Here is a 15,057-nt window from a genome sequence, read left to right on the forward strand (position 1 = left end):
TCACTGTGAATGAATAAATCTTCAGTATCCTTATTACACTGTTTTCACTGCTTGATTGAATGAATAAATTTTAATTCATTTTACCTTCTTTTTTATACAGCTTTTTTGAAAGAATGAATTGGGGGTTGTGCATGGTTTCATTTGCAAAGAATATTGTCTGAACTTTAACCCCTTAACGATACCTCCTGGCAGCCTTTTAAGTTGGCTTTAATGTCCTGGAGGCAGCATGGCTTCTGTATCATGTGACCACTGTGATTGGTGCTCACAGCAGTCACATGATCAAGTGCCCACCTGCTGGCTCCCAATCGGAAGCTTTGACTGAAAGCTGTCAGTAACAGCTCAGTGTGCTGGAAGCAGGCTGGCGGCACACAACCTTGTGCCGCCTTGAAAGCATATGACGGCTGGGCATTTATAGCCCACCTTTCTTTTCTCTGCTCATGTGTTTTGCGTTCAGCAGGTGGTTTAAATTATTTTTTTTATGCAGGCAATAGACTATTTTCCAGCAGTTGCAAAAAAATTACTGAACACGTCAAAGCAGCCTACCACCAAAACATCTATACTGCAAACATAAACCTGAAGCTGTTAATAGTAGGTTGTGTTGATCCATGTGATTGAAAACGCACTCTGGATGCATTCCGGATGATTTTTTGCTTACAGTTCACACCGCACTCCATTCTGGTGCATTTTTGATACATATTTCTGTGTTCCAGTACAGTTTTGTGCGGGAAAAAATCCAGCATGTTCTACTTCTTTACTTTTTGGGGGTTTTTTTCTTCTTTTTTCTTCCCTGCTTCAGAACTGCACTGGGACTGACTGCACTGGTGCAAACTAGGGCCATTGGAATACATGGAAATCCTCGTGCATGCATTTTTGATGCAGAAATAAAAACGTACTGAACTGCATGTGGTGTGAACTGTCCCTTAGGGCCTGTTCGCACTACATGCATTTCAGGGCACTTTTCTTTTCTGCATCCAAAACGCACAGAAAGTAGGTTAAATGGTTATCAATGTCATAGTTCACATCAGTTCTTGCAGTTCCAGTGCATTTCAGTTGCAGAAAAAAAGTAGAACAGGCTGCATTTTTCCTGCACAGTCCTGTACTAGAATACGGTAAAGCACACTGGAATGCACTGGAACGCACATGTCCCTATTTACATTGGGGGGGGGAGGGGGAATGAACCAGAACATGCCAAAAATGCCTCAAAAACACGCATGTGGAAACACATCTGGGCTGTGTAATGCAATTGCTTAATACATTGACATTGAAACTGCCCCTATAACTTGACCTTTTACCATACTTCTGTTGCAGTTAAGTACCTTTAGAAATAATAGTTATGTTTTCTCAATCAATCTAGGTACACTTTTGAATGAGAAGGCTGAATCTCAGGCTCCCTGCCACCCAAAAGTATCGGGACTAGAGCGCAGCCAAGAGCTGAACACAGAGATTCCTTATATCCCACCCATACATAGTCCACCACCACCTCCTGCTGCTATTGTCACATCTGCCTCGTCTACACCTGCATCAAGTACTCGGGCTAGCCCTCTAGTAAAGAAGGAACCTACCATAGTCGCCCCAGCTCCGCCAAGACTTACACCTCAACCCCAACCACGTCCTCAGTCTCGGCCTTTGTCTCAGCCTCAGTTGTTACCTATTGAGCTACGGACTCAGAATCATATCCCTTCACATCTTAACTACCCTGGACATCAGCAGCTGCCACAAAACGGAATCACCAGCATCAGGTAACTGTTTGGACTCTTATATGCCAAAGTTCCAAAAATTTGCACAGTAATTTTGTCTGTTTAAAGTTTGTTTACTGTTAACACTGTAGCCCTGAGACAAATAAATGAGAATGCAAAAACTTTTTTTTTTTTTTTCTCCACTTACAGCCGGAGTAGCAGTGCTAGCAGTGCAGCGAGTATCAGCATTCCCAAGCACTTATCGTCTTCCCCCCAGATTCCTCCACATCACTCTGCTGGACCGGGTCTGCCTCTCTCCATCTCCAACCTTGCTACCTCACACTTTGCTCTCAGATCTCAAACCCAGCATCATCCGGCCATGTTTGCCACCCCTCCCACACTGCCACCTCCACCATCTTTACCTGCTAATGGCCTTGTAATCCCTGGGCACCCTGCTGGAGCTGGATATTCAGGTAAGTATAAATGTGGAGATGTATGGATGGTGTACTATGTGCGTAACAAAACAGCCTTCATGCAGTAATGACTCCTTTTGCCAGATATATTTGCTAAAACATTGATAGTTAATGGAAAGTTCTCTTTTAAAGAGTCCAGCATGGCATTACCTGTAACTGACATATCCTTGTAGTGTAGGCAATTGGTCCCACACAGAGGTGCCTGTGCCTACTGCTGGCCATGTATTCCTCTCTGTAATATATTGCCAAAGATGTCATCAGTGTAGTCAGATTCAATTGTCCTTACTATTTTTAAACAATGCTACATTAGCCATGTTTTGTAAAGCACTAATATTGAAAGCTAGTAATCTTTGCTATAATTGTACTCTGAAATTTGTACCATTTTCTATGTTAAAGTCCATGTAGTGTTATGGCAGTGCATTCTGATCAAAGGAGCACCGCAAATTTTCCCATACTCCCCATATTTTCAAATTGCAATTTTTATCAAATAATCATGATTTAGTACTAGCCAGGACTAAATGCATTGTTAAAGCCATCTATAATTATTATAAAACACAAGGAAAACCTTGAACATATTTTGGTCAGGGTTCCAAAGCAGCATGGAGATGTCTGCTCTTGGTCCCACTAGTTGGCCATACTTTCCTCTAGAGAAATAAAGTATATGAATGGTGTCGAGACGATACTCGTAACAAGAAATCATGTGCAATTTTAATGTTGACGTAGATGTTGCAAAACCAACTGGATATTCCTTGTAATCGCCCATCTCTGGTAATAAAACCATAAGCATTTACAAAACAGAATTCTTACATGATTTCACAAAGTCATGTCTTAAAGTAGCACATATATTTCAGTGAATTGTAACCACGTGTCAGTACTCCAGAATCTACATACTTAATGTAGTAACCTACTGTTTGCTTTTAAATCTCTACCACAAGACTGGCACAACGCCAATCCTCAAACCAGGATCTGCACAAGTTTGCAGAATGTAACTAATTATTAGACTGCGCTGAATTAACCATGAAGGCTCACAGTATAGAATAGTTTTGTCTTCCCTTAGATCATTGCCTCTGTTCAGCTTCTGAGAACCAAAGCTGTGCAGTCATAATCATAAAAGTAGTGGTACTCTATAATACTGTAAACTTTTCTGCTCAGAAGAGGTGTAATAAGCATGTGTGAGTGTTTTGTGTGCTACTACTTCATGTTCAGTGTCAAGAAATGTGTTTTAACTTGGGGTGCCTTTCCAGTGGCATAGAGACTTGCGAGCTCTCCTCCCACAAACACCCATGGTCTTTTATGGCCGTCAGCAGATCTGTTATCGTCACAAATTGAGCTTCCTACATGACACTATAGGGATATTTTATAAAGACATGAATTTGACATTTACCGCACATTAACTGCAGGTGAATCTTTCAGGTTCATGTGTTTTCAGTGACAGCGATTCACCACCAGTGAATGTTTGATAAAAGTCCCATTCACTGCTTTATAAATATGCCCCTGTGTGTGCCAGCAAAGGTTTACATGTTGGAGGACGCCAAATGCAGACAGATGCATTAATATGAACATATGTTCACTGACAGCTAACAGCTGGCAGTTAGTGAATATTCAGAAGAGTGGAGCTTCATGCCCATGAAAAAGCACCCTATATAGAATAGCCTGTAAATATACATGTATCTATTTTTGGTATTTGGGGTTGTTTTTCTTAATGCTAATGTTGTTAGTGTGTCAGCTTATAGATTTAGTTTTCATTTGGGCCATTTTATTATCACTACTACCAAACAAGTGTTGGCATGTATTCTGAGCTTTCAGATACCATTTAAGAAATATGTCAGACCCTTGTGTGCCAGAACTAGTGTTTAATTGGCAATTTCCTGCTACCAATGATTATATCTGTTTTATAGCCACTGATCAGATTAATTATTTCCAGACCAGAGTTTGGGAATAGAGTTAGGATAGTTGGGTGTGGCTTGTTGTACTGCATAATAAGGCCCGTTGTTTTCTCCTGAGATGACTCATGGTGTTCTTTCTTGTCTTTAGATACCAGCCTGTTGATATCATTCAACCAACCAATCATGTATTGCCAGCCTCATTCGGGGATTCTGATTGGTACTTTGTCACAGGCATCTCTCTTACCTCCACCAATGAGTCCTCACGTAGAAAACCACCACAGCATGACCTGCAGAAACAGGGAATGCCAGGTGAATATCTGCGCTTTTTCCTTTTATATCTTTGGGGAAACTGATGGGCCGATGGGCCTCTGTGTCTTTTTTTTGTCTTTTTTGTCTCTTCTAGATCATGAACTTCTCAGACAGGAGCTGAATAATCGATTTTTGGTTCAGACCTCGGACCGGGCCGGTGCCCCTCTCAGCTCAGTGCCGCTGCTGAGGGCGGAGTATCACCAGCACCAACACACGCACCAACACACCCATCAGCACACTTTTACTCCCTTCACATCCAGCCTACCCCCGACGCAGCTTATGCCGCCTAATGCACCTACCATGGTGCGTACCCCAGCTCGAAATGTGAGGATAAGTAGCGCACCAACGTCCAAACCCACTTCCCTTCTCCCTCCACTTCTTTATCTCTTGGGTTATCCAGTCATTGGGGTCAAACCTGGAGTTTCTTGAAGTTTTTTTTTTAATTTTTTTTTAATTTTTGTTTTTTTTTTTGCACATTTTTATCTTCACATATTTATTATTCTCCTGGTGATTGTAATACTCATTCAGTCCAGATGCATTGCGAGCTGGCTTCAGTAGCTTATTGAGGTCATAGATGACATCTCTTAAATAACAGTTCTACTGGAGGAAAGGGGCTAGATTTTTTTTCTTTTTTTCTTTTTTTTTATGTATTCCATCCCACTGAAGATTAAGTCGAGTATATGCCACACGCCTAACTATAAAAATAAGCTTTTTAATACACAAAAATTATAGGTCTCACACCATCAGAAAAGAAGGGTTGAAGTAATGTAGGAGCTGACTTTCAAGTACATTTCACACAAGCTGGTGTGAAACATACACAAGTTTCCACCTCTTTCACTTTTGTTGTGACTGTGTGACTTTATGAAGACGCTTGTAGGGAAATGTAAGGTAAATTTTTTATCGGCAAAGAAGTTGACTTTTATGGTTTAGCCTGTGGCATGTTACCATCCTATGTTGTAACCTTTAGCATATGTCAACGACTTTATTTCAACAGGGTTTGTCTGAATATCTGCCTGTTTGTTATACTGTTGGATAGTTTTGGACACACAGCTGATGTTGATTTGTATTCATGCATTGATTGCCATTATAATGTGTAATGATTTTTTATTTAAATTTTTTATTTTTTGGTAATTAAATAAATGTATGTAATGAAATGTGGATATGTATGGTTTAGCATTTTCTAATCCCCAGGAGCCTCTTGTTGCCAGAGTAAACATTTATCCCTCAGTTTAATAAGACTCATATCAATAACCAGTGAGGAACCAGATTTGCTATTTGACAACACTAAACTGATTGGTTAATGTTCATTATTTTTTTTAAAGGAATGTGTTCAATTCAGATCAACTTTAAAAGGAACTGTGCAGGAAATCTGTTCAGCAATGAATGGATCTGAAAAAAAATACTGCGCTTGCCCATTGCAACTGGTTGGGCATGTCAAATTTTTTTTTTAAAGTTTAACTAGATAAATGAGAACTAGAGTCTGGTTGCTAAAAGCGAAATTTCAACTTACCTTTGCATTTATTTTTTTGTTACTTTTAAATAAATCGGCCCCTCCAATGTTTGTAATTTTCTGACATACTGAAACTTGGTGCTGTTTTCAATTTTTCTTTTTAAATTGTTGAATACATATATCCCTGCAATCTATTTTTAACATCATACCCATTTGCTATTTTGTTTTTTCCATTTTTAGTTTGACAAGTACGCTCCCAAGTTAGACAGCTCTTATTTCCGTCATTCTAGCGTGAGTTTATTATGTTTACACAGCAACCCCACAGTGCTTGCACCCTGCACCTAAGCCTATTTACTGTAGTGTATACTTGCTTTTCTGTATTTTCAGTTCACTAAACTGCATTCCCTGCTGCCAGGGTGCAAACATCTGTGATTGACAATAGAAAGTACTGCAGGCAGTTAACAACTTACAAATGCTGCAATGCCACATGTGAAAGCAGCCCCTGTGGAGTAAACTGATCACATTTGTTTGAACTCTTTCTCTAATGACATGTGATTGCTACCGATGATTCCTCTTGTGATTTGGTCTATTCAATCTGTGTACTAGTGGAAGACAGATTGCCTGAAACAAGGCTGTCTGACTAGAGTCCCATAGGCTTGATGTGCCCATCACATCTCTGTGGCATTTACCCTGTGGAATTGCCATTTAAAGAAAACAGTACACCCACCGTTTAGTAGCATTCCCAGAAAAAACAAATTTGGGCAGTGATTAGCAATATTACTACTTTAATTATACGTCTGTTTGTGCTAAAATGAAAACTTAATTTAGTACACTCTTCACTGTCTCTGGTTTACCATTCAATTTAAAAAGAAAAAAAAATGCTATATAAAAAACAGTTTGGGGAAATCGGATTTTCTTTTAATGTCTCCTAGTGATATAAGAGAAACTTGTCCTTAGTATTGTTTATTTGTGCTACCCTGCTTCCAGTTGTCATATAAAGGACCACTAAACCTCAAATAGAAGTCTGTTTATGTAACCAAAGATACTGGTAATGGTAGATGCTGTGTCAAATACTTGGAGATCTATAGATGATCACAGTTGTTATGCATTTATTTCTAAATGCTTGCAGTTTGTTACATAAGCATTTTTATTTTAGTGATTGTGGTTCTTTATTATGTGTTCTTGGTTTTCTTGCTGTGCAATAGGGAATACAAATCGTTTGCTAATTAAAGATTAACCTTTTGAAAGTGACTTTTCCTCTTATTGAAATACACAGTTTGTTAGACACTGGATATCAGTCCCCATACACTGTCATGGTTATGCTTCCACTGCAAAGACTACAAAATTGTATGGAAGTAAAGAGGCCCTTACAATATTATGAGTCACACACATCAGTTTTGAACCATAAGGGCTTTATGTATATGACCTTAACACAAAGTATCTGCTCAAGTCCCCCTTTTTTGTATTTTTTTTTTTTTAATACCCATATGACTAGTGTACTATGGCTTTTATAGCATAGTACAGTGCTGGCCCGTCTGCTAGACTTTGGGGACTTCAAATGCATCCACTAAAAGACTGCATATTAGGTGAATGCACTGAAAGTGGTCTGTCCCCGCTAATTAGAAATGCTGTAAACGGTCCTTATGTCCAACCAAAATTTTTATGAACATGACCTCAGACCAGCTCTGCATGGCTACCTCAGTCTCTTCACTATGGTGTGCTTACACAGTACAGTCAAAAGTGGTGTTCTCTGCCATAGAGCAGAGTTTTGTTTTTTTAGCATTAGATTGGGGTACTTCTAACAGAATCAACTGGTACCCTTGACCGTTAATTAAGATTTCATAAAGCTCAGCTGCTGATATTCTCAGACCTAATGGATATTTGTGAAGCAACCACTGTTTTTCCAGGCTTGCTGGAATAATGTTGCTGAGCACACGATTTGGTGATCCCAGTAGCTGCTTGCTTCCATAGTTCTGTGCACAGGATCTTTTCAGCACCGTTTTGTCTGCTGTTCTATACCTGCTTTTATGTTACATGTTATGTTATGTTATGTTATGTTACATTTCTTTATGATGTAATTTAAACACAATTCTGTTTTTTCCAGTTCTTTCCAACATATACATCTCCAATGCCTGGAATGCCCCCAATGCTTCCTCATTCAGGTCCATTTAGTTCTCTTCAGGGAGCTTTTCAGCCGAAGGTGAGCAAGGCAGCATTTAGTATTAATATTGACAGTAATATTTTTGTGATTTAATAGAGCTGTGGTGGCACCCAATTAAAACAGAATGTGAATATATGCTGTTGCCATGATGCAATGCACCATCTATGGCTTTTCTTCATGACTTCACTGTACTGGTTGAACCTTAATTATGTGTCACAAGCTGTCTTAACAGTGATAGCCTGTAGAGCCTGTAGTGATAGGAAAACTGATATCCACCTGTGCTTTGCATACATCACACCAGGGGAAGGCACATGATTGATTAGCTTCTTGTTAGTACACGACCTGAAGTGCCCATAAAGTACCTTTCTGTTATACAGGCAGCCAACTAGCCTTTTTCTGTCAGCCTATCACATTTCATTGTATTGCAGTCTGTAGGTATTTTATTTACTATCTAATGGCTTTGGCTGTAGTCTAAATATATATGTCCGTGCAATGTGTATTATGTCACATATCATTAGCTCTCCAGTCAGATGTTCTTTTGTTGAGTATGCTGTCTTATGTACTAAACAACATAGATCTCTGCCTGCTAGACTTACTGTAACCATAGTGGACCGAGGTGCTCGGGATTGCAGAAGAGATTTTAATCTTGGTTTCAAAGCACCACTGCCACTCATTAGCTAGCAGTTATAAAACAAAATCTGGTATTAGTAAAAAACATTTTGTAACTTTTCCAATTGCTGAATAATTGTTTTCTTTAACAGAGAAAAGAGAATTTAAAGTGTTCTAGAAAAGCTCTGTAGTTCCATCAGCTACTAATACTACAAAAAAAAAAAAAAAAAATTCTAAACTTGTATTGAACTACACTATAGGGACTTCACTATAAATAATTGAGCTTTAGTTATGTGGTTTTGCTCATGTAAATTGATCTGGACACTTTTTAATAATTTTGCCTCTCTGTTTGCAGACCTCAAATACCATTGATGTCACTAGCAGGCCTGGTGCAGTACATCACACCCTCCTACAGAAAACACCTGGGGTTTGTATATAAATAATCATTCTGCAGCATGCTTAGTGTGATTTTTTTTATTTTTTTTTTCTCTTTATGATTCATAGTTGTATTTTATTTTTTTATTTTTATTTTTTCTTGTCTTGTACAAGAAATTAATTTATATTCAGGTTGGAGGTGGAAGTCTGTAATACAGCCCATGACATGTCTGCTTTTCTTGCAGGTTACCGATCCATACAGGACACCAGTAAGAGTAAGTAAATAAAAAATTCATTTTAGCGTGGTGACTATGGTATTTAAAAGGAACTGGTTGCAAAAATTAAAGGGGGCTGCCATTCCTGATTTGAAACCTATAAGCAGAGCGGAAAAGTTAATATTGCTTTTCTGTATACTTTTTACAGATTTATATTGAAGCAAGAGGGGTCAGGATTGCAGCCAAACCAGTAGACTTTTCAGTAGGAGGGGTCAGAATGGCAGCTTCCACATTTCATTCATAAATTTTCTTTAAACTTAGAAATGTTTGAAGTTATGAGTACTTAGATTGGATCAGTTTATTTCCCCCCCTTTGTTCCTAGATTTCAGCGATAGAATATGCTGCTCTTTAATGACTCTAAGCAACAGCATTGCAGGCTCAGTGCCAGTTGAGGTGTTGGGCTACACCAGCATCCCTTTTTAGCATTTTATCACTAGACTGGCATTGATAGAATTAATATATTGGAGTTTTCAGGGTACCCAAAAGGGATAAAACCCATTTTCAGCACAGTTTGGTTAACTTGTTTGCGCACTGTTTTATGTGTTTTAAGGTGTTTCAAAAAGTAATGTAAGCTGTTTATATAGGGTGATTAGTACACTGACCATACAGTTGCACCCTGCTCTTCAATACATTTCTTATTAGATTTTGCCTCATCTGCGTTTTTATGTAATATTTTATCCTCCTGTTAACTTGTCTAACATGAGGAAAAAGGGGCAAGGTTAAGAATAGAATGTTTAAGATAGAGACTGCAAATGTTTTGCAGGGTTTTTATACTGAATAATTAACTTATTTGAGGGCCCAAAAAATTGCCTGGGGCCCTAAGCCATTCCAGCACTCACACCGTATTTCCCTTGCTTTTGCAGAAACCAGGCAAGTGGTGTGCAGTACATGTCCAGATAGCTTGGCAAATCTACCACCATCAGCAGAAGATGAAGGTAAAAGCTTTTGGTGACAAGCCACTATAAAGCCTCAATTAAAAACTTTACTCAGTGGAAGATTATGGTGGTTTTGTGCAAAACTGTATTTTAGGCTTCCTCCTTAATCCCAACCTTGGCTCTGAAAATACTGTCTTTGTGATGTTCTGCATGGAATGATTGTTTTTTTTTTTGTTTTTTGTTTTTCTCCTACAAAGAATCTAATTATTTAAAAAAAAAAATGTGCCAAAGGGAATAACCTAGATAATGAGGGCACAAAGCCTCAGACCATGCTGGCGTATGCTGTTGCAGTGGTGGGGGTGGGTGCCACAGCGCTCAGGGCACACTTGTAATGAGGCAGAAGCATTTAATACAGCTTCTTTGGATCAGTAACCTTTTCATGAGGCCACTGAGAGAATTGAGTCTGACAGTTCCTTGGAGTGTTAAATAAAGGAGCTTAGGGTCAAACGATTTTCCAAGATCCACACGTTCATACACCTTTTTTAAAAAAAAAACTTCTTGCACTTGTTTTACGCGGTTTGTAGTTTCCTTGCGGGATTATAGTGGCAGTTTTTTTGGCTGGCCAGAGACTAGATCTAAAAATGTTTTGCTTTCCACATAGTAAGCCTTTCATAAAATAGTAGGACTGCATATGCTGATACCCTCCTAAAAATGCTAGTTTGACTGACTTTTATCTTTACTTAAATGCTATCTGAGTCACTGACCAGGAACAAGTGTGCGGATTGGGAAAGTCAGATGCAATTGCATTATTGTTTTAGGTCAGTTATTTGGAGTACTAATGCAAGAAAGTCATCTGGACAACAAAGCAACTCGCATTTTCAGAAGGTGATCTTATGACAGTCTCCATCTCATTAATGGTTTGCTTTAGGGTTCCCATAGACTTAGATTTACTTATCTGTCCAGTTATAGTAAGAAATAGTCATCGTTGTGCTTGCCAGAAACGAATGAGCAATATTTGTGTATTTCAAAGTAGTCACAAAAAAAACAAACTATCCTTTGGCTACCTAATGCCAATGGTAATTGTGTGCTGGTCACATACCTTCATTTTATCCAACTCTCTTCTCCTTTTGATTGATATTATTTTTTATAGTTTTACCACATACAACATCAGTCATTGTACCGTCTCCCATCTAAATCCTGAGTGTACTTTCCTACAGGAAGTCTGACAACATGACATAATCTGATATAAAACTACACTGTCCATTTCACTATTTGCTCAGATCTAATCAAAAGAAAAAGTTTGTCATGAAAATCTATTATATTTAGTCATTTCAATCTATATACGTAATATAACCCAATTAAATTTTATCTAAATGTAGCACACTGTACACATGACTGTAATGTTTGTGGATCATTTCTTAAAGTGGACCTGGCCTAAAACACTTTGCAATTAACAGTGTTTAAAAATGCAGGTATCTTGTGGTGCCTGCAAATACTGGATCTGTACCTGTGAAGCCGCTTGAATGCTAGGCACCTGTACACAGAACTTTGACTTGTGTACCACTTACCTCCTATTTTTCCATCAAACTCAAGAGGCCCTGAAATTTGAACAGTGGAGCGTATCGTAGGAAGGCTGCAGGACTAGGTTCACACTTGAGCAGGTTTGCAACCTGCACTTTTGAATGGGCTGCTGTGCTTGTGTTTCTCTCAAAAAATAGGTACCTGCACCATTTACAAAAAAAAAGCCACATGGTGCTTTTCCTGCAGTCCCCACACCTGCAAATGCTGTGGGGTGCTATTAAGAATGAATGGCAGCCCTGCGGGTCTCTACAGAGCAGCATGATGTGGTTGCGGGTGCAGGAACAGCTGTGATTCCCACATCCACCAACTAAAGTGTGAACCTAGCCTTAATCTCAACTTTGGCAGACATGAAGACTTCATGTACAACTTGTGCCAAGAGACCAAATAGGGATCAGTCTGAAGACTAACAGTAACTGCAGGCACTACTGATGTGAGAAACATTTTAGGCTGGGTCAGCTTTACTTTTTAAGTTGCATCAGGACAAAGCAGGTAAAGCAAATTTCTACCTACATATGAGCTTAGATTTCTTATAAAGAGCTTTGGGAACCCAGAATATGTGGTCTGATATGCATATTTTAAACAGCTGCCTTGGTGCAGAGAATGGCCCCACACTGAGCAGTTGTCATGGTTAAGTCTTTCCCTCACCCTCCCTCCTATCCAAAGTTTACACAGCATTCTGGGCTCCTGGAACACGAAGGAATACCTGACTTGTGCAGGGACTTGGATGTACATTTCATTAGATAGTTTGAGGCTTACTTACACAAAATAAGAGATACCAGTGAGTAGTAGTGGTAGCACAGATGCATAAACATTTTTCACATCAGTCCTTAACCATCAAGGGGCATACAGTCTAAAGTCCCTAACTTACATTCATACATACACATACTAGGGCCAATTAATTCAGGACAGTTAACCTACCAGCATGTCTTTGGATTGTGGGAGGTAACCAGAGCACCCGCAGGAAACCCACACAGGCACAGGGAGAACATGCAAACTCCAAGCAGGTGGTGCCATGGTTGGGATTCGAACCAATGACCCTAGTAGTGCTAACCATTTAGCCACTGTGCTGTTGTTATTCAAGCTTATACTCTAAAGAGAATTGGACTGGAAAAGATAGAAGGTAAATGTGTAATGTAATTAATTTTTCTCTAAATATTAGAACCCTGTCAGATGGGTGGTTCTGTCACCAGCAAAATTTTGCAAAAACAAATCGCTGGCATTGAACTTCTTTTGCACAAAGGGAAGTTACCCAGCGGCTGCTTACTCACTGATTGTGTTTCTGCAGCCATGAAGAAACTTCTACTAGTGAAAGAGAAGTTTAATGTTGGTGATTCCACCACTAATCACAGAAATTCATGTTTGCCTTTTTGAGGGCCACATTTACCTTCTATCCTATTTATCAGTTTCTCTAGAGTAACATATTGCTTGTGCAGCGAGAGGAGCAGTTTCATAGGATAAACCATGTTAAATGTTAAGCTATTCCATCATGAGCCTTAATTGTGGAGGTGGGAGAGATTAAGGGACCATTTACACCTGTCTGTTTCAGTGCATTGAAGTAAGAATCCTGCAAGACACTTTGCAGGTGTTAGTGCATTGCAGTTGCATTCATTTTCTATGGTATGCCAATGAAATGCACTATTGTAATCCAAATTGTTCTAATCCTATGAACACGAGTTGCCACGTACCCCAACGCATGGTAATGCACCACTGTGCTGCCTCAGAAAAAAGCAATGCATGTTTGGTTTTCTATTCTGGTGTATTGGCAGCCTGTTCCTTTTGAATGGTCTTCCTTGACGCTATGCACCAAAACTGAAACGTGTGAATGGGCCCTAAAACTATATGGAAGTCCACAGTGATGTATATATTCTGTTAAACTTGCTTTTTGGTTAATGTTTGTGTGTTGATTGATAAAGAATGCTTTGCTTTGGATAATAGTCTGAGTGCCTACTTCTGGTTTCTCATAGCAAATGCAGATGGATCCTCACAAGCTGGATATTTGTGGCAAACTTGACCTGTTCAGCAGGCCGCCTGCACCAGGTGTCTTTCCAGGCCTCCCTTATCCTCATGATTTAGCCAGACCTTTATTTTCTAGCACAGGTAAGTCAAAGATTGATGAACCTGCCCATGCAAAATGTTTTACATTTTCTACACCAGCAGCAATTCTGTGGAAGTTGTAGTTTTACAATACGTAATAAGCAATAAACTGAAGTGCTAATGTTCCCAGGCTTTGTCCTCTGTTTTTCTTTGAGAAGATTCTTGACCACAGGTGCAGCCAAAAATAGCTGAGAAGGTATGGCAATCAGTTGGGATTTTCACTAGACAGAATTGTGATCTACTTGGGACCGTGTCAACATACAACCCAGTGATTTGCATCACTGCTGTGAAATCTTTCTCCATTGCTGCATTTTTTTTGTCTTTTGTATTGTAAGGTACTGAAGCATGAATATATCTTCACATCATTTGTACTACTTTTCTAGTTTAGTAACAAATAGGGAAATTTAAAATCAAATTTAGTCTAGAAATCTGAGGTTACTTGGTGACAGTTTACCTGTGCACCTGACTAGTGAAAAGTAACATTTTTAGTAGATAACAGAGGGATACCCAATTCCCAAGTGTATCTGAGGTTGGCATGCTTGGTCCAAGGCTGTTTATGACATATAACAATGGTGGGGGAATTCTTTTGTGAGGTGTTCTTTGAACAGACTACAGATATAGTCAATGGGCCTGGTGTCTACATTCAGAAGATTGATTTATCACCAGGTCTGCACTGCTATAAGGAACATCCCACGGAGACTATGTCAGTATTACGACTTATAAAATATTCTCCAAACATCCACAGAGCATGCCAGCCATCTTCAGGCAACATAAATGCTAAACCGCACAGTCTTATCTTGTCATGTAGTGTTATCCTGCTTGCTACAATCTCTCAGAAAGACTAATTGTTTTGCGGTTGCGCTCTGCCTGTTAATAGGCTAAAATCACACGGATAATATCCTTTGTTACTGACAGCCATATTCAGCATAACATTGGTTTAAAAGGAGATTGTTCCCCTAACAATTTCCATTATTTTCAATCATTCCTTTATTTTCTCAGACCCGCTCAAAGCAGAATTGGTAATGTACAGGTAAAGACTGAGCTTCTTATTTAGATAGCAGCACAAAGGCGATGAAGCATCAATCAGAGAATAAATAAAATGCCTTCCACACAGTATCTGTATCATCCTTTTCTCCTTATCAGACAGGAATGTCACAGCATGAACCATTGCTCTGGCTGAGCTCCCTTGTTACTCACGGGTGCACCATCTATCTCCCGGCTCGCCATCTGTAAGATGGATGTGCGGCCGCTTGAGAATCGTTCCATTTAATAAGCACAAGACAGCTCTAAGGG

At 39.3% G+C, this 15,057-nt stretch overlaps 1 protein-coding gene across 1 annotated transcript in view; it reads left to right on the plus strand.

Moving 5' to 3' along the window:
• The window catches only part of LOC149445518 (autism susceptibility gene 2 protein homolog), a gene marked incomplete at its 5' end in the record, with an annotated part of 92,777 nt that overhangs the window by 69,837 nt on the left and 7,883 nt on the right, over positions 1-15,057 (plus strand). The window contains 9 exons of the mRNA XM_089653647.1: positions 1,355-1,739; positions 1,887-2,149; positions 4,439-4,668; positions 6,035-6,085; positions 7,899-7,994; positions 8,920-8,991; positions 9,185-9,214; positions 10,078-10,149; positions 13,635-13,767. Of these exons, the coding sequence (XP_089509773.1) occupies positions 1,355-1,739; positions 1,887-2,149; positions 4,439-4,668; positions 6,035-6,085; positions 7,899-7,994; positions 8,920-8,991; positions 9,185-9,214; positions 10,078-10,149; positions 13,635-13,767 (1,332 nt within the window). The remainder of the gene's footprint in view (positions 1-1,354; positions 1,740-1,886; positions 2,150-4,438; positions 4,669-6,034; positions 6,086-7,898; positions 7,995-8,919; positions 8,992-9,184; positions 9,215-10,077; positions 10,150-13,634; positions 13,768-15,057) is intronic.

This window comes from Staurois parvus, unplaced genomic scaffold (genome assembly GCF_062004578.1).
Source record: "Staurois parvus isolate SC_StPar_1 unplaced genomic scaffold, SC_StPar_1.0 ptg000719l, whole genome shotgun sequence".
Taxonomy (NCBI): Eukaryota; Metazoa; Chordata; class Amphibia; order Anura; family Ranidae; genus Staurois; species Staurois parvus.